Below are 20,210 nucleotides of genomic sequence, written 5' to 3'. Positions count from 1 at the left end.
AGATAAATGTTAGTACAAGTTATAGTAATTTTATATTAAAACCCCTCTTAATGTTTTTGTTTTAATAAAATTTGTAAAATTTTCAATCAAAAAATAAACTACTAGCTCGCCATCGTTGACTTCGCTGAGCGGTGACGTCACAGCCGTTCTTCCACAGTGTCTTTAACTACATAAGATAGTGATTGAAATACACCACATGACCACAATGTGTCAATGGCGAGTTTTAAATTACTTAGAAATAAAGCCAATGAGTGTGTTTTGTCCCTTGACTGACACCATAGCTCCCTGTTTTTATCTTTTTTAGACCGGGTCTATTGTGATTCACGTTCATTTGAGTGCTGGCTTCACAACGTATGAGACCACTGATAGTTTGTATATTGTGACTAAATATTGCCATCCAGTGTATTTGTTGAGCTAAACAAAATGTTTGAATAGAGTTTGACCAAAGTCTAAGTAAGTTTTATGTGTATTTTGCATAGCTTTTTTGATTGGGAATGCCAGCTTTTTGTGAACTTTTTTTTTTTTTGAGAGATAAGAATATTATATTTGTGGTGCTTTCACTAAATGATACTTATGTTTGTTGTGAAGGAGTTGCCGACGCTTATGCCAATAAACGGCGCGTTCCAATGAACGCCTGTGTTCACTGCCTTTCTCTGCCTCTTAGGTCTCAGTGTGCAAAAACGGCGTCATTCTAATCTGTTTGAGGCAATGCGGGTCATTCGGCGCATGCGTTAAATGCGTCAAATATTTTAACGTGATTCATTTAAAAAAAATCAATTACCGCCCGTTAAAACGATAAATTTGACTGCACTAATTATAAAATAATTGGTGGGATTGACCCGCACCCACCTCTTCAATCTCTGCAGCAATGCTGACAGCACTCCGGTAACGAGTCACGTGACATTTTGGAGTGAAAATGACAAGCAGTACTCAATTTGGACATTTAGGGATCTACGTAGTTTCTAAGGGGTGCACTCTCTTTTGTTGCCAGGTTTAGATATTAATGGCTATATTTTGACTTATTTTGAGGGGAAAAAAATTAACTCTATTATATAAGCTGCACACAGACTACTTTTCATTGTGTGAAAGTGTCATTTCGTCAGTGTTGTCCCATGAAAAGATATACTTAAATATCTGCAGAAATGCGAGGGGTGTACTCACTTTTGTGATACACTGTATTAGTAGAACAAAGGAATACTGGTAGGGTTCTTTTCAAGGATATGTAGAGGCATGCATTCCCCGCCTCTCCTGCTTTCTAACCAATGAGCTGACAGAACAATGACAATCCCGCTCATCTCATTGGTCCAGGTGGTATGGTCACTTGCCATGAGACAAAAGGAGACAATCGCTGCGTTCCAATCACCCTTTCTCACTTCCCCTAAGCACTTGCTATAATGTCAAATGAGGCCACTTGGAGGGCGGAGGGAAAGTGGGCGGAGGGGGAGCGAAAGACAAATGGAGCACACCTGCCCTTGTACACTCATAGGCAAGAAAATCATGGAATTACCAAATGGTGTTGGACCACTCTACAGTGGGGCAAATTAGTATTTAGTCAACCACTAATTGTGCAAGTTCTCCCACTTGAAAATGTTAGAGAGGCCTGTAATTGTCAACATGGGTAAACCTCAACCATGAGAGACAGAATGTGAAAAAAAAAAACAGAAAATCACATTGGCTGATTTTTAAAGAATTTATTTGCAAATCATGGTGGGACATAAGGATTTGGTCATTACAGAAAGTTCATCTCAATACTGTGTTATGTACCCTTTGTTGGCAATAACGGAGGCCAAATGTTTTCTGTAACTCTTCACAAGCTTTTCACACACTGTTGCTGGTATTTTGGGCCATTCCTCCATGCAGATCTCCTCTAGAGCAGTGATGTTTTTGGGCTGTCGTTGGGTAACACGGACTTTCAACACCCTCCGCAGATTTTCTATGGGGTTGAGACCTGGAGACTGGCTAGGCCACTCCAGGACCTTGAAATGCTTCTTACAAAGCCACTCCTTTGTTGCCGTGGCTGTGTGTTTGGGATCATTGTCATGCTGAAAGACCCAGCCACGTCTCATCTTCAATGCCCTTGCTGATGGAAGGAGATTTTCATTCAAAATCTCTCGATACATGGCCCCATTAATTCTTTCCTTTACACAGATCAGTCGTCCTGGTCCCTTTGCATAAAAACAGCCCCAAAGCATGATGTTTCCACCCCCATGCTTCACAGTGGGTATGGTGTTCTTCGGATACAATTCAGTATTCTTTCTCCTCCAAACACGAGAACCTGTGTTTCTACCAAAAAGTTCTATTTTTGTTTCATCTGACCATAACACATTCTCCCAGTCCTCTTCTGGATCATCCAAATGCTCTCTAGCGAACCGCAGATGGGCCTGGACGTGTACTGGCTTCAGCAGGGGGACACGTCTTGCAGTGCAGGATTTGAGTCCCTGGCGGCACATTGTGTTACTGATAGTAGCCTTTGTTACTGTGGTCCCAGCTCTCTGTAGGTCATTCACTAGGTCCCCCCGTGTGGTTCTGGGATTTTTGCTCAACCTTCTTGTTATCATTTTGACGCCACGGGGTGAGATCTTGCATGGAGCCCCAGATCGCGGAAGATTATCAGTGGTCTTGTATGTCTTCCATTTTCTAATAATTGCGCCCACAGTTGATTTCTTTACACCAAGCGTTTTACCTATTGCAGATTCAGTCTTCCCAGCCTGGTGCAGGTCTACAATTTTGTCTTTGGTGTCCTTCGACAGCTCTATGTTCTTGGCCGTAGTGGAGTTTGACTGACTGAGTTGTGGACAGGTTTCTTTTATACCAATAATGAGTTAAAACAGATGCCATTAATTCAGGTAACGAGTGGAGCCTCATTAGACCTCGTTACAAGAAGTTAGACCTCTTTGACAGGTTTACCCATGTTGACAATTACAGGCCTCTCTAATATTTTCAAGTAGGAGAACTTGCACAATTGGTGGTTGACTAAATACTTATTTACCCCACTGTATACTGTACTGCCTATTCATAATCAGTGGCGCCTCCAGAAATTCTTCATAGGTGTGGCCAAATGGGGCCACTTAAAACACCAAAAAATAAAAGCCATAATTTCATGTTTTTACTATGTTGTAGTAATAAACAGGCCAGTAGAAAACTGTTAGAATGACTTCTGGACATGCCAACTGATATACTTTGGTTGATTGTGTTATATTGAATATTGTATACTATTATACTATAGTGAGTTAATGTAAATAGTCCATATGAGTCCAGTCAATATTTTGAGTTCCGCAGCTACTACAATCTGACATTATACTGGAGAGTGGGGTGACCAACAAATTATTTGGGTGGAGCCTTGGGGGAGCCTGGAGCCCCTGGTGGCACCGTTGATCCAAATCACACAAAATATACGGCGACTCATGTCAGAAAGACGTAGACGTATTCCGCGCTTGATGGCAATACGTCAGTACCTGGGTATTGTCAGAAATATTAGTTTTGTATCAAATTTTATTTGGGCAATATATATATATTTTTAATCTACACAGAGACAAATTTGTTGTTTAAACACATTTAACCTATTTAAAGTTTAGTTCAGTCCCTCCCAACGCCATTTGATTGTACACACAAGGTATGTGCTGTACTCATAAACAAAAATAGTATGTCATTCTTTTTTATCGCAGATATTAATCGCAATCAAACATTTGGACAACATGATTCCATTTCTTGTTTAATTAAAATGATTAGTGCATGTGCAAAACCGGTCAATAAATCACAAATTATAAAATTATTACATAAAACAGCATATGATAATGTGATATCAGACAGCAGAGCTCCAGAGCAGCTTGAGAGCCTCACCAAACTTTGACCCCACATTACGCAGACCCTCGGCGGCCTAAAGACGGGCTTTCTACCGCTGTCCTCGGTAATTCCAGCTCCAATAGCGTATCTTAAAGTTGCTGCAGTTAAAAAGCTCGTAGTTGCATCTCAGGTTCAAGCTGACGGTCCGCCGTGAGGTGAGCCACCGTCTATCCCAGGCCGCTCTTGGGTAGTTGTAGTAAATATTATTAAAGATCATCATAATTACAATCATCATCGTAATAACAATATCAAAGGCAACAATTCGTTTCATGCGCAAGATTTTAGCTTTAGTATTTTTTGAGGACCGGATACATGAAAATGTAGGGATAGGAAGAACATACCTTCCATAATACAGAGGGAACATGGCTACAAAAACACCCGGTCTTTGTGGTGCCACGAGCTTGGTTCCACATCTGCCTTCATGAACATGTTTTCCTCCCCTGTCGTGATGATGGCAGATGGATGCGGTATTTCCAAATTGTCTTTTTTAAGGGATTTTGACGAGTAATGTTACTCCAGCTCCACTGTTGTTTTGGATGGAGAAATTCTAAAACGGAAGTTGCTAGCAGACATAAGGAAGTAAAACGGAAGTACCTTGGAAACTTGTCTATATTTGGAGTGATCATTTGTGAAACTGTTATCGCTGAAAGGACTTTAAAAGCACCTAAATTGTTTAAAAAAAAAAAAAAAAAAACACTTTTCACATACAAAAAAATAAGTGACGTTTATCGGGCCAGTCAGCTCTACCAATGAGGTGGGCCTTATATTTTTTGTTCGGGAGTTGGCAACCGTAGATGCAATATACGTAGAAATACAGACACTGACCATAAATGGAAAATGCTTAACGTCCTATTCCAGCTGTAGTGTTTTTCATCTCCTCCATATCTGATATTGAGTGAGACAGCAGCTCATCCCATATGATCCATCCCTTGAAGCTATAGCTGACATTAATGGAGTGTACAAGGGAGAAGCAGAGCCACTCAGCCAAGAAATGACAGTCTCACGCATAATGCATATTTTAAACTAAATAAGGCTATCACTGTTAGCACTGTTACAATAATTTGTATCAATCTCTGCTGTCATGAAGAGTTAACATTATCAGTTCTTACAATTGTTCCTGTTTTCTTGCCTTAGGAGGGCCAAGGGCTGATCCAGGAGAAGCCAGAGCTGCGCACCGTCGTGCAGCAAAAGCTAGAAGAGATCAGGGAGTGTTGGTCTGACTTGGAGACCACCACCAAGGCCAAAGCTCGGCAGCTCTTTGAGAACAACAAGCCGGAGCCAGCGGTGAAGAGCTACTCAGACCTTGACAACCAGCTCTCCCACTTGGAGCAGCAGCCCCCCCAACTGGAACAGGCACATCATCTGCCCACATTCAATGAGCAGCTCCAGAAATTCCAGGCAAGTATAAAGGAGTAACTAGCCCACACTGAATAGAACAGACATATTTTCAAAGTAGAATCAATATTGTGCTTGGGACACATGCTTCAGAAATTGCTAACCATCAGTGTTGTTTTTTGCAGCCCTTTCAATTTTTGTTGTAGTCTTAGTCTTTTGGACGAAAATACTTCTTAGTCTTAGTCATATTTTAGTCATTTCAAAATGTGAGTCTTCGTCTAGTTTTAGTTGACAGTTACTCATAATGTTTTAGTCTGTAAAATTTAAAAGTTGTTGTCCAAAAATAAATTAAGGCATAGACGTCATAATGTATTGACGGGACATGGGGCGCAGGGCCGATAAATAATGGGCCTGCAGTTGTTGGCGAGGCCGTCAAGGCTGACTGAGTGGAATCACAGACAAAGAGCTTTTTTTTCGTTGAAAATTCTTGGTAATTAATGCTTAAATCCCCTAATTCTTAACAGATATCGATATAAAGCAGTTTCGATTCTTGGTTAAAAGCAACAACAACAAAAAGTGCAGTTAGCGTTTAATTTATGTAAATATGTCGAACTACAATGCTATTCTGTAAGTGAATGCGGCTAGCAGCCGCCTTATGTAAACAGCTTTTCTGTTGAAAATTCTTGTGAATAAATGCTTAAATCCCCAAATTCTTTATAGATATGAACGTAAAACAGCCTCGATTCATGGTTAAAAGCAAGAAGAAAAAAAATAAAAAATACATGCATACTAGCATTTATTTTACACAAATATTACGAACTATGATGCCAATGCCGTAACGGCTAATTTCTCCCATTGATTTTTTTTCACAATGTTTTAAAATGCATGCATGGTACGAAAAATATAATAATTACCTTGAATCCTCGAACAAATCACTCCCGTTTGTATGTGGTACAGCTTTCGTACTTTTTCAACGGAAATCCAGCGTGAGATCGCTGCGTGTGTATGCTTGTGAATAGCTCCTCTTGATGTGAGTGGCCCCCTACTTGAAGGCGAGGCGCAGTGCATGACCGATCTGACCCGTCAATACCATTATGAAGTCTATGATAAAGGTTTCTAACAATTTCGAATAAACATAGACAGACAAGCACATACAGTATTGTAGCGTCTACAAGGACAACGCCAACTTGGTGATGATAATACACACTCAGCATGAAAAGCAGTACATCTTCTTCAATTAAACCCACCTGGCTGCCACAAAATGTATAAAAAAAAAAAAAATAGTTTAGCGTTTGACAATGGGAAGACTGGGATTTTTTTGTTGTTGCTATTCTTAGAGTCTAGCGAGAAGTTGCAAGCAATCAGTATTTCCCAATAATTGTTCATTTACCAAACAAAACAGCTGAACTGTGCTGTTTGCTAAATGCCATTTCGCCAACTGGCGTTCCTCTTGACTTACTGACACTGAACAGCTAAGTCACTCTGCTTTGGACTGCTCGCCATTCTGAAGCTAATGCTCATGCGAACGCGAATGCTCCGCTAACGCTAGTAGTTACAATTAGCATCTGATGATTACTCAGCACGGACATTTAAAGGCTAAAGCATCTTTGCCTATTCTCTCTTGCCAAGATAAGAAAACAAATGTTTCTGTGTTTCCAAACAAGCAAAATGATGTAAAGATGGAACCTAAACTCCAGTGAGGAGAGTGAAGGGGAGGCGCAGCACATTATCACATGAGTGACACTACCCTGACACTGCTATGATGCAAGCCGACGCACTCCACGTACAGTATGAAAATGTCACACATTGTCAACATGTAACAGAAACTATGTCGCATTTTCGTCTCGTTGTCGTCTCATCAGACGAAAACTGGGATATGTCCCGTTATGCTCTGCTCTCCCAGGTCAAGTTTTTAGCTCATCATCGTGACATCATCGTCAAGAAAAATTGTTCTTTGACGAATATTTTCGTTATCGTGATAGTTGACGAAAACAGCACTGCTAACCATGTGTTTCCCCACTTACTATTTCACACTTTCTAATTCATTGAACGTTTAGGACAAGGATCTCCAAACCTGTCCTCAAGAGCCACTGTGGGCCTTGGTTATTTGTTCCTATCACTGTAAATGCTACAATGCAACTTAATTAACACATTCACTCCCAGCAATTTTCACCGGAGCAAGGCCCTTCGCTCCCGGCTGTTTTCCTGGATTTGGACTGATTTTGCAAGGCCCACAGAAAATTGTGTTCTATTGCTATATAAACATGGAACCCACCAAAAGAAGGATTAGACTCTCTTCTTTCAGCAGAAAAAAATTTAGTTCATATCTTTTTCCATTCTTTAGAAATCAGCATCAGAAAATAGCTTAGTTTGACCAATTTTCCAATTTCTGATAAAAAAAAAGAGAAATTGAGTTTTTTGTGAAAGCATAGATTTCAAACATAACTTTGACTTTGACTTCTATTTTTCGCTTTTGTGACATCCCAAACATCTGAATAATGCTTTCGTTCTACAAAATAACATAAACAACAAGATAAATAGAGATTTTGATCGCAAAGTAACAATTTATTTACGCATAACTAAACTATTGAACTGTTGAACTATTGGCGCACATAACAACAGGGAAGGCTCTCGGCTGCTCCCGGTTGAATGAGGTGGCTCCCAGTAATCTGATGAGTCCGGATCAATATCGGTCTCACTTTTTTCATCATCTTCATCGTTGGTTTCAACCTCGGGCTAAGGAGTAACGCAACGTGAGGTCCGCAGAACACATGTGGAACCTGACGCTGTTGTGGCCGTCACCGTCTGTCTCATCAAGATAGATTTTTTTTTAAATCCTTCTTTGACGATGGTTTCGTTTTCTTTTCAAAACACTCCTCCAATGTCGTTTGCCTTTTTTTTCTCCGATCGTTCTCCAGATTTTTCTCAAATTCTCGTGCGTCTTCACAAGATCCCTCCAACTTCCGTTTCCTGACTATTTTGCTTCACTTCCTTTTTTGGCCTGCGATGAGTTCATACAAAATGTGCTACTGCCCTCCAGTGGCCAGTTTTATTGCTTTAAAATGAGTTTTGAGCATTGTGCACTGCAGTTTAGGTGCAACAGAACCTAGAGATGCCTCTTGTAAAAAAAAAAAAAAAAACGTAAAAGACATATAAATATGTTTTTGGGACACTGAAACAATTAAAAATAGAACGTATTTATACGTTTTGGGAGCAAATTAGTTAAATATGATATGTGAACCAAACTCATTTTTATCACCCTGTTGTGAACACTAATTTTTAACGAGTAAGTGGTAATTTGGGGTTGAAAAACATGCCTAACTCAGTTAAGTCAAATTAGAGAAAAATATTTTTTGTACCCAATGTTCTTTGGGCGTTCTTTCAGACATGCGCAGATCTGCCTTGACTATTACACGCTTTTCTCACACCAAAACTTTCCCACACGCATCCACGGTGAACCGCGCCATCAACCAGAGCTCTTCTGCATCTTTACTTACTTCATATTGAATTGTTAAGTAAATATTTGACTCTTTCATAAACTCTCGCATTGCCTTGTTGTTTAAGGCAACGGGACAGTTTATAAAAGAGTAAAATATTGTAGCGACTGTTATTTATCGGTTCCACCGCAAAGGATGTTGGATAGTTGTGGCAGCTACGACTGAGAGCAGTCATTGTTGTTGTTATATCGTGTGTGTTTTTTTCAATAAAGTGGCATTTCTTGGGGTCGTGTGGTGCATGGGTCACAAGAACAGCAATATTCGCCACAATATTTACTTACCTGATCAATGCGAAGTAGGAAAAGGTGTTGAAAAGAACTCTGGTTATACTACGGATTGTTCATTTCACACCAAGCATCAACAAAACATGAAGAAGCGTGTCAAGAGCCAATGTCTCTTGTCTTAAATGCATTGTTGAGCATTTCTCCCTTCATTTATTTGGGGGTAGGGTCATTACTGTTTGTAAAGGTGTTATTAATAAAATCAAGGGCGTAGTTTTGGTCTCAACATTGGTGGGGACCATATAACAGCTTGACCTGCATGTACACTTTTTGCTGGGCATGGGACATTAATAAGACCAAACAGATTGGGTGAACAGGTGTCAGGGCTACATTTCGCACAAATATGAACCTAATTAATTGATAGGCTGAATGATCAATACAAAATAAATCTGTATTGATTTACATGATACATATATACTATACTAACTTTGTGTATATGTAATATGTATTGGTTCAGGTGATACACCGTTTGATCCAAACCTTTTTTTTTTTAAACTACTAAAGAAATATTTTGAAAACATCCAGAATAAATGTCTGGATTTTATTAGCAAATTTAAAATTTCAATATCTGAACATAATTTGAATTACATTACAATACACAATAAAAACAAACTTGTTAATAATATCTAACTATCTAGGAATGAAAAAAATAAACATTTGTCTTAAGACCACTCAGCATTGTCTGTCTAAATGAAGAAATTAAATATAACCGAACAAACTTCTTATTCTACAAAAAAAAAAAAAAAAGCAAAATGGAGCCTTCAGGTAAAAAACTACTGATTTTGTCCACAAGCACCAGCCAAACTCGACAAAAAAAATGAAAGCTCGCTCCTTTGGCCTGCTTTAAAGAGCATATGACACGAGAAAAAAAGTCTTAAATGGCATTATTATGTGAATTAGAATCATATTTTGAGACGATTCGACTATGTACAACAATTTAGCAAAGCAGATGACGAGAAATTAGTCTTTTAATCTGACGCTTAGCCACACCTACCATTATAGGGCTTTAGCGTCCCCAACAGGTGGATGACGTCAGCGGTAGACTGGGCTCATCGGTTTTACTATTCAGCCCATTGAGGGGGAATTATTCAGAACGAGGAAAACGCGACGAAGAGAGCCGCAAAATGTCATTGTTTCAGTCTCTCTACTCCAATATTTTTACAGGATATTCTTTTTATCCAAGTATTTTTCCCCAATAGCTATATAAATGGCTTGAGAAGGACCAGTCAGCCCGTCGAGGGGGAACTATTCACAACGAGGAAAACGCAACGAAGAGAGCGGCAAAATGTCATTGTTTCTGTCTCTTTACTTCAGTATTTTTACAGGATATTCTTTTTATCCAAGTATTTTCCCCAATAGCTATATAAATGGCTTGAGAAGGACCAGTCAGCCCGTCGAGGGGGAACTATTTACAACGAGGAAAACGCGACGAAGAGAGCGGAAAAATGTCATTGTTTCTGTTTCTTTACTTCAATATTTTTACAGGATATTCTTTTTATCCAAGTATTTTCCCCAATTGCTAAATAAATGGCACGGTCATGACAAATAACAGTCTTGTGCTGAATGGAATATGAAATAATAAAAATTCATTTATTCAGGACGACATGGCAAAATTACTCCATAATGGTCAAAACTGTCAACTTCACCTTTACTGTCGCACCTCCCGAACGATATTTTATGACACCTAAATCGGACATATGTAATTTCCCTTCCCCGGCTTCGGAGAATGTAAACAAACCAGAAGGCGTGACAGCTAGCCGACATGCTAACCCGAACCGAGTGATGTTTCAAAGTCTTCGAAGCGGAAAATCACACATAACTATCCTGGATTATTTGACATAACGCCCCGGTTGTCGATTGTCTTTGCGGATCGGCAAACCGCCCAGCGGAGAGCAATTTACAGTTCGTTCCCCGGAGGAGGGTGGCTGGAGTTGTTGTGCAGCTAACGTGCTGCTGCTAATGAGCATTAGGAGAGCTTTTTACATGCCTATCAATGATCAAACGTAAGTAGTCCTTCATTTAAAGGAAGTTTGTAGTGTTTACTTTGTAATCGCTGTATTCGTATTTGACATAATACAAAACAAGATGTTTACTCACTTCCTCGTAAATCCAATGGTCCAACAGTAAATATCCACGGTGAATGGGAACCTTTTGAAACTCCAAAAAGGCGCATACGCCTCTCCCTCATACAGAATGATTTTTCTGCAGCCGTTTGGCTGGTGTGATGCGAAAAATAAACGTATTAATCCGCAAAATCAGCTGAATCCTTCGTCTTCATACACAACAGTACACTGTAGCGTGAAGAGGACGTCTTCTACCGTACACGTCACAGCGCCCTCCTCCTCAATGCAAGACCGAAGCCGGAAGTCACTCATTTTCATGGCGCGAGATTCAAAAAACTAAATAAAAATAGCGATCGCTTCCACACACATCCAAGCGCCCCATATCATTCAGGGGCATAAAATACCGCATGTATTATGAAATAAACATGCTTTTTCGTGTCACAGGCACTTTAAGATCACATAAATAAAATAAAAATAAAATTGGGGATAAGGGGGTTAACCTCAAATCACAACATTTCTCGCAGTTTAATTAACGTGAACGTAAAAAACACATACACGAGGACACTTATCTCTAAGCAGCTTCCTACTCAATTTTTGCACGTTAGCAAATTAACAGTTTAATGTTATGCTACCTCTGATGCAGGTCTGACTGTCAGTAGCAAAATTGGTGGTGTGTTCCCCACCTCCACAACACTGACATCTTTTTACATTATTGTTTTTGTAGTATTTATTGTATTGCATTGTATTTTTGTCAGGGCTGTGAGTGCGTCCGTGCGCGTGTTAGGGGTCGGGGGGGTCAAGTCATCAGCCAATCAAACGTGTGTTTGAGGAACAAAAATGGACTTGCACATTCAGCAAGTGAAAAGGGGTAAATGTAAGTCTGAACATGATCAAAATAATTAACTTAATAAGGGTAGGTTCAATTCTATCCGTACAACATATGGGAAGATGTTATAAATATAGCTATATAACTGAACTCATTATATAATGCAAATAAGGTTGCTTAAAAGTTGGTGGGGACAATTTGAGCATCCTGAAAAGTTGGTAGTGTTATGTCCCTACCGTCCCTATGCAAACCTACGCCCTTGAATTAAATGCATGTGCTGTTTATTATTGTAGAATTATTTCAGGTTTAAAAAAAAAAAAAAAAAAAAGGTCCACCTACATGTGATGAATGAGCAGCACTAAAGCCAACTATGGTATCACTTCAGTCCTGAAAACTGAAAATAAATAATTTGAATATGGCATACTAAAACAGTTTACTTTAATTCAATTGTTAAGGTTAAATTGAGTTCTTAAAACTTGAAATCATTAAATCAGTTGCGCCTAATTAATGAAAGTAAAATAAACTATATTTTCTAAGGCAGCAAGTTTGCTTTTTTTTTTTTCTTTTAAGTTATGTCAAGTTATCATATTTTACAGTACAGTATATGAAACAAGATAGTTGACCAAAAGTACCTTGCCGTACTTGAAATTCCATTGTTTACAGGCAATGGAGTCTCAGTTTGGGGACCTTTACAAGGATGTGGAGGAACTGGGTGGCTTGCAGGGGGTCTGCCTTCCCCAGCGAAGTCTAACAGCGGGTGACAAGGAGGGTGGTGAGCAGTCAGGCATGGTAGAGACCCGCATTGTTCGTCTCATTGAGCCCCTGAAGGAGAGACGTCGCATCCTGCTGGCTTCAAAAGAGATGCATCAAGTCGCTCAAGACCTGGAAGATGAAATGGTTAGTTCATTATCTTCTCAATTTTTAAATATTTGTTACCATTATCACATGTAGAGTGCAGGGGGGCTAACTACGAGCCACAAGGTAATTTGTTCCATGGTACTTTTTATTTGTTTTTTTTTGTTTTTTTAATTTCGAATTGTCCATTAGGCATCAGCCATGTTGTTTTCTGTTTCACTGCTATTTTAATTCTAGTCATTTTGGGTTATAAAGATTTTTTTTTTTTTTCCAAAATTGAGGAAACCTAGCCAACTATTTTGAGATAGATTGTGCCTCATCAATTGTTCCTTTACTATTCAAATCAAACGACATATACACTGTCTTAATCAGATTATTTTTCTTAAATGTAGTCAAATAAATGTTTTCATCTTGTTTTGAGTGTTAAAATCTAGTTAACAGATTAACGCGTAAGATTATTACATTTACTTACAGTCAATATTATTATTTGTTCTTATTAAGCTTATGCATCCAACAGTTGGTAATTTTTCACCTAAATCAAGAAAATATTGCTTTCAAATAACGTTTTGAACAATATCTATTCTGGAATTAACATTTCTGACAAAAAAGTATTTTTTAAAGATTAAATATACTAATTTGGTGCTTAAAATAAGTCTGTAAATCTTATTTTCAGTTAAAGAGGACATGAAGGTAGTTGGTGTGAGAGCTGAGGACAGGGTTAGATGGAGTCAACTGATTCGCTGTGGCGACCCCTGAAGGGAGAAGCCATAAAGAAGAAGACAAAGACGAAGACAAACTTACTTGTAACACTGGCAGTTAATTTCACTTATTTCTAGTAGAGTTACACTGACACCAAGGGAATTTAACTAGTTTTAAGGATGTGTGTTTTTGCAGTGTAGAATGTGACAGGATACCACAGCCACTAGATAATACAAAAACAACAAAATATATGGTTGTATTGAGTTCATTTTGTCTACACTTATAGATTACTCGAATTTTTCTTTTATCCCAGACAATAGTTATAGGTGGCTTAAATACCTGACATGTCGCCGAAACATGTCAGACTAACAAAATAAATAATACATAGGTGATTCAAAAAGAATGTGCCAAAACTATTGCAGTATATTAAAATAATAATAATAATAACTAACTGGTTACAAGTATTGTATATAACGTCAAGTTTTTATTTCATGCTTTACAAATGTTCAATGAGACCACCACCAGCGGCAAAAACTGGAAGTACGTTGCACTGTGACAACGGCATTTGTTTTCGCGAACTTTAGCACACAAAACACCTTTTGCTGAGGAGTCGCCATTTTGAGCGTAAATATACGACAGACAAATTGAAATTGACACCCAGTTAAACAAGGTTAATTCCTGTATCAAATGACCGCTAATTCAGTCCATTTCAATGATTTTAAAATGAATAAATGCATGATGATTTTGGCACATTCTTTTTGAATCACCCTTTATATTGTCACAACATTACTAGTATTTAGTTGTAAATTCACCAAAGTCAACTTTGAGCATGACCTTGCTGGCTGGTCTATTAGTCCCTAAAACAGTTACTGGATAGCCTAGGATGAGAATATTGAAGCTTATGGTGTTCATGTCCTCCGAAAAGTTACATGTTGGCGAAGTCATAGCAGAGGTAGACACCAGCTGCCAAGTTAGATTCATGAGACAGGTCAAGGACCCTTGGCAGATTCGCCATTGAATGATGTTCACGACAATATATTATCGGTTTATGTTTTGTAGTTGTGAAGTTCTTGTCGTATACTATCACCCGTTTATATTTCATTTAATTTGAATAACAAAGGAAATATTCGATCCTACGGAATGGAATTGATGGTGGCACTTGATGTTACTAATTTGTGCCGGAGAAAATGATTCTCTTAAGACTATATTTATGTTCTAATATTAGGAGCGACTGTTGCGAAAAGTGTGCATGTTAGCAAACATGCATCCAACATGGACATCCAAAGTGAAGCGTGTACAAGCAATTTTAACAGCGTCTATCTTATTGTGCAGTGCACAGAGGTGGGTAGTAACGCATTACATGTACTCCGGCACATTTACTTGAGCAACTTTGTACTTCTAAGAGTAGTGTCATACTTTTTACTTTTACTGGAGTAGATTTGTGAAAAAGAAATGCTACTCTTACTCCGCGACTTTGGGCTACACTTGTCGTTACATTTTTCCTCTTTATTATATTAGACTTTACTTTTTTTATTTTTTGCCAGCGATGCCAACAGTAGCTCTATCAGTTTCACCAATGAGACGTCACAACAATAATCACATGATTCCATTATCATCATTATCTCCATTATTCGACTCAAGCTTGCTGTTCTATGATTACGCTGGCCTGTTCAATCACGTGGCGTCTTTAAAGCACGTGTCTTTAAAGCAAGTATTTGCAGGGGTGAAAGTGGCTAGAATTTCTTGCCGGAACTCCCTGACATGAAGGTCACCACAGAACCAGAAATTTATTATTATTATTATTATTATATTATTATTATTATATTATTTTATTTATTTATTCATTTATTAATTTTTTTCCTTCTTTTTTTTTTTTTTTTTCTTTTTTTTTTGGGGGGGGGGGGTCAAACCTCAATTTAATTTAACTACTTAAGAACATAGGATGTACAGTATGTTAAAATTGAAGTAAATTTAAACATTTACTTTTTTTTTTTTTTTAATAACATATAAGTAACATACATTCAGAAAAATAAGTACAAATGACTTATACTATGCAGAGTGAAATGGAATATATTTTGAAGATTGCAAAAACATAGACTTTTTTCAATCATTTGGCAGCGAATAAGTAGCCTAACATAAATGAACAAATATAAGTCCAAAGTGCACATTGACCGCTAAGATGTTCTGAATCTCCCCATCAGAGCAAATAAAACTAGATATGATAATTAAGCCTCCTCAACTCTTTCATTGCTCTTAAAGATTTGATCCATTTTATGTTGCATTGCCCTTTTTTGTCGCATCAATTCAACCTTCTTTTTTTTTTTTTTTGCTCCAGAAAACATGCACAGCAGCAGCTGGGGAAACCTCCATTCCGTTCGTTTTTTTTTCTTTTTTTTTTCTTTTTTTTTTTATTGCTGTTCCAGAAAACATACACATTTGAACCAATCAGAGCTAACTACCTCTGCTGATCACATGTCAGTATGTCAGCCAATTGAACGGATAAATGAGTTCAGGTGTTTTGCTTTGCTGCGTGCATTCGCACATGAATGTGACTCGTCATCGTCAGACTCAGATAACTGCAGCAGCTAGGGAAACCTCCATGCTGTCCGTGGAATAAAATAAATAATAAATATTGGTGGAAACGGACTATGCTACACAAGCACTTTGTTATGCTTGTTGTTAACACTTGTGTATGTAAATCTGATGTTGGTAGATTGTTTTGGTCTTGGAGATGAAATGCATGTGTGGCAGCTTAGCATTTTTCTTTTAAACAGCGTTTTGACAGTTGTCGTCATATTTTCGGAATCAAAGCAACGTGTACCGGAAAAGCATTCCGGCCCTGAATTTTATACCGGAACTGCGTTCAGGCCCTAAATCTTATACCAGAACTGCGTTCCTGACTGTTCTGGCCCACTTTCACCCCTGAGTATTTGACATAGAGTGCTGCCATCGACATGACTCGAAAGCGCGGATTTTAAACGCTATCCCAGTTTTTATATGGCACTGATTGACCTCGAAAAACCGGAAATATGATCCTTTTAATTTCATGATTCGAAATGTTTTCAACCCTAGAGGCTACTCATGCTCTCTGGACGAATGATGCTTTATTTAATTTTTTTTTTTTTTCACTTGTCGGAATTTTTTTTTTCTTTTGTATTTCTTTGGCTTAAAGTGGTTATGTAATAGGTTATAGTACAATATAATAATAACAGTTCATATAGATAACGACGCTGAGAAAAAAATACCATTGTTTAAAAAAAAAAAAAAAAGTCAAACATCATAAGCAGTTACCCACAGTGTTACTCGTTACTTGAGTATTCTTTTCCCCCAAATACTTTTTTACTTACACTTGAGTGCATTTTTTGGATGACTACTTTTACTTTTACTAGCATAGTATTATGTTTAAGTAACCCCACCCTTACTTGAGTAAAAATTTTGGCTACTCTACCCGCCTCTGGCTGTGCATTACAATAAATTTAACAGTACACAAGCATAAATGCAATAACCAATTTTCATGATTTTATAGCTGTGGATTCAGGAGAGACTGCCCCTGGCGTCATGCAAGGAATATGGAAATAATCTCCAGAGTGTGCAGCAACATGTAAAAAAGAACCAAGTGAGTATAACTAAGGTAAATCCTAAGGCAGGGGTTGGCAAACCACGACTATACTGTTATAATTAAGTAAACGAATATTTGATTAAAATCTATTCTGGCACTTTTGAGATTAATCAAAGAAGTTTAACTTCCCTTTAGTTAGCAGGTCAATTCACATACTATGTAACGTCGCAGCTTGGAAGGTACACCAAAAACTGAACTGTGAGTACACCTTCCAAGTAGCAACCGTGACTCTACATTGTTTACTCACGCAAGTCATGAATTTACCAACTATGTAAAGTCAGGGTTGCCACCCAAAAGATGTACCAACATGTTTTTCTCAAGCGAATGGCAACAGTGACTTTAAATACCGTACTTTTCGCACTATAAGTCGCACCTGACTATAAGCCGCCACCCATCAAATTTGACGCGAAAATGGCATTTGTTCATTGATAAGCTGCACTGGACTACAAGACCGCAGCTGTCCTTACTGTATTATGGGATATTTACACGAAAAGATATCAATCGGTAACACTTTATTTGACAGCGGCATCATAAGACTGTCATAAGACCAAATGAACGACCACAAAGCTTTGAACCAATTGGCTGCAAAGCTTCATTGCTTCAAGAAGCTTCATTTGGCCATCACTGTTCTCTTGGGGGAGACAGTCAACCTCTGCTGCCACCTGCTGTCAACACTGTTGTTGTCCAACATGCCTCCTAGCATGCATTGCAGCGCTAACAGATGTAAATAACAATCAAAATTCATGTTCTGCGCAAATTATTTCTTCAGTTACTGTTCCATTTGTTTCATTAGTTGCTAGTTAAGGTATTTGGTAACACTTTATTTGACAGTGGTGCCATGAGACTGTCATAAAACAATCATAATTATGACATGACACTGCCATGAGCATTAATTAATGTTCAAGACAAATGTCACTTTGTGTCATCTGGCAAATTATCTCCATTTTGAATGGATGTAAAACATCCAAGCTGGACATAAATGGAATTAGTGACATAATTTGCCGGATGACACTTAATGGTATCTGTCCTAAGCATTCATTAATGCCCATGAAAATGTCATGTCATGATTATGACGGTCTTATGGTAGTCTTATGATACTGCTGTCAAATAAAGTGTTACCTATTAACCTAAATAAATCAACAAATAAGCCCCACTGGACTATAAGCCGCAGGATTCAAAATGAGGGAAAAAAGTAGCAGCTTATAGTCAGAAAATTACAGTAGTTGGTGAATTCATAACTTGCAAGACTGTTTTTTCTTTCTTTAGTGCTGTCAAATTTATCCCGTTAACAGGCGGTAATTTTTTTTTTTTAATTAATCACGTTAAAATATTTGACGCATTTAACGCATGCACGGAATGACCTTGAGTGCTAAGAGGCAGAGAAATGCAAGTGGACCCAGGCGGTGATTGGACCGCGCCGTTTATTGGCATAAGCTTTGGCAACTCTTTCACAACAAACATATCTATTGTGGCGAGCGACGTGGGGAAGAATGACAGGAGATGATCTTTTCCTTAACACGCTTCATTGAACACAACGCAGAACATATACCATTTGCAGCCACCACTGACAGTCATGGTTACCCAACTTCCCATCATGCATATGGGCGGAACAGTTAAGTCGCTACAGTATCATTTAGTGAAAGCACAACAAAAATAATATTCCTATCTCTCAAAAAAAATAATGTTCACAAAAAGAAAAGCGCTCAATGCAAAGAGAACTGGCATTCCCAATCAAAATAGCTACGCAAAATACACATAAAAGTTACACTTTGCCCTGGCTAGATCTCTAATTAATTTAAAACTCGCCATTGACACCTTGTGGTGTATTTCAATCACTACCTTACGTAGTTAAAGACACTGTGGAAGAACGGCAGGGAGCCCATGTGATGTCCCGCTCGGCGACGTCAACAATGGCGAGCTATTAGTTTATTTTTTGATTGAAAATTTTAAAAATTTTTATTAAAACAAAAACATTAATACAGGTTTTAATTAGGGTTGTTCCGATCATGTTTTTTTGCTCCCGATCCGATCCCGATCGTTTTAGTTTGAGTATCTGCCGATCCCGATATTTCCCGATCCGATTGCTTTTTTTGCTCCCGATACAATTCCAATCATTCCCGATCATTTTTCCCGATCATATACATTTTGGCAATGCATTAAGAAAAAAATGAATAAAACTCGGACGAATATATACATTCAACATACAGTACATAAGTACTGTATTTGTTTATTATGACAATAAATCCTCAAGATGGCATTTACATTATTAACATTCTTTCTGTGAGAGGATAGAAAGACTTGTGACTTTGTATATTGTGACTAAATATTGACATCTAGTGTATTTGTTGAGCTTTCAGTAAATGATACTGTAGGCATGCACAAATGCATGGCGGGAAGTGGAACCATGACTGTGCGTAGTGCTACCAATTGATATATCTTTTCTGCGTTTGGAAATAACATAAGGTATTAAGAAAAAGATCAATTGCTACTTTGCTTCCCCACATTGATTCCCACGATATTTCCAATTGTCGAGAGAGGGATTGTAAGGCTTTAGCCAATTAAATAAAGGCTCCAAAGGCTGCCAAAATTCACTCTACTCATTTTACGCTGCCTTTTACCTCTCTTTATAGATAAAACGGCGCCATTACAGATTGAGCGCGACAATGCGTGAGTGGGTCGTGCAGCGCATGTATTAATTGCATTAAATATTTTAACGTGATACATTTTTTAAAAAATTAATTACAGCCGTTATTGGGATAAATTTGATAACCCTACCTTAAGCCTAAACTAAAGACTCTGGATGAGTGTAACATATTATGTCTGTAACGTTAAATACAATTAGAAAACGATTTGATTAAAATATATAAAATATAAAACCCTGTATATATATTTAAAAAAGGCATGGCCGATTTCAATTCCAACAATAATTTACAGAAAATATGGCATATTTTAGAGATGGGTTGAATTGCGATTAATTAGTTTTTAAGCTAATTAAGCTAATTATAATATGTATGTATATATATATATATATATATATATATATATATATATATATATATATATATATATATATATATATATATATATATATATATATATATATATATATATATATATGTATATATATGTATATATTAGGGGTGTCAAACGATTAAAATTTTTAATCGAGTTAATCGCAGCTTAAAATTATTT

General features: G+C 37.8%; 1 protein-coding gene across 2 annotated transcripts in view; it reads left to right on the top strand.

Annotated features, from left to right (window-relative positions):
- Positions 1–20,210, top strand: part of sptbn4a (spectrin, beta, non-erythrocytic 4a) — a 103,371-nt gene that overhangs the window by 34,361 nt on the left and 48,800 nt on the right. For both annotated transcript variants that reach the window (XM_057820669.1, XM_057820668.1), the window contains 3 exons: positions 4,978–5,241; positions 12,509–12,742; positions 16,926–17,015. In XM_057820669.1, the coding sequence (XP_057676652.1) occupies positions 4,978–5,241; positions 12,509–12,742; positions 16,926–17,015 (588 nt within the window). The remainder of the gene's footprint in view (positions 1–4,977; positions 5,242–12,508; positions 12,743–16,925; positions 17,016–20,210) is intronic.

The sequence above is a fragment of the Corythoichthys intestinalis genome, chromosome 18 (genome assembly GCF_030265065.1).
Source record: "Corythoichthys intestinalis isolate RoL2023-P3 chromosome 18, ASM3026506v1, whole genome shotgun sequence".
NCBI classification, from domain to species: domain Eukaryota; kingdom Metazoa; phylum Chordata; class Actinopteri; order Syngnathiformes; family Syngnathidae; genus Corythoichthys; species Corythoichthys intestinalis.
The sequence above is the reverse complement of the archived record's forward strand: the minus strand, read 5'-3'. Positions and strand labels throughout refer to the sequence as shown.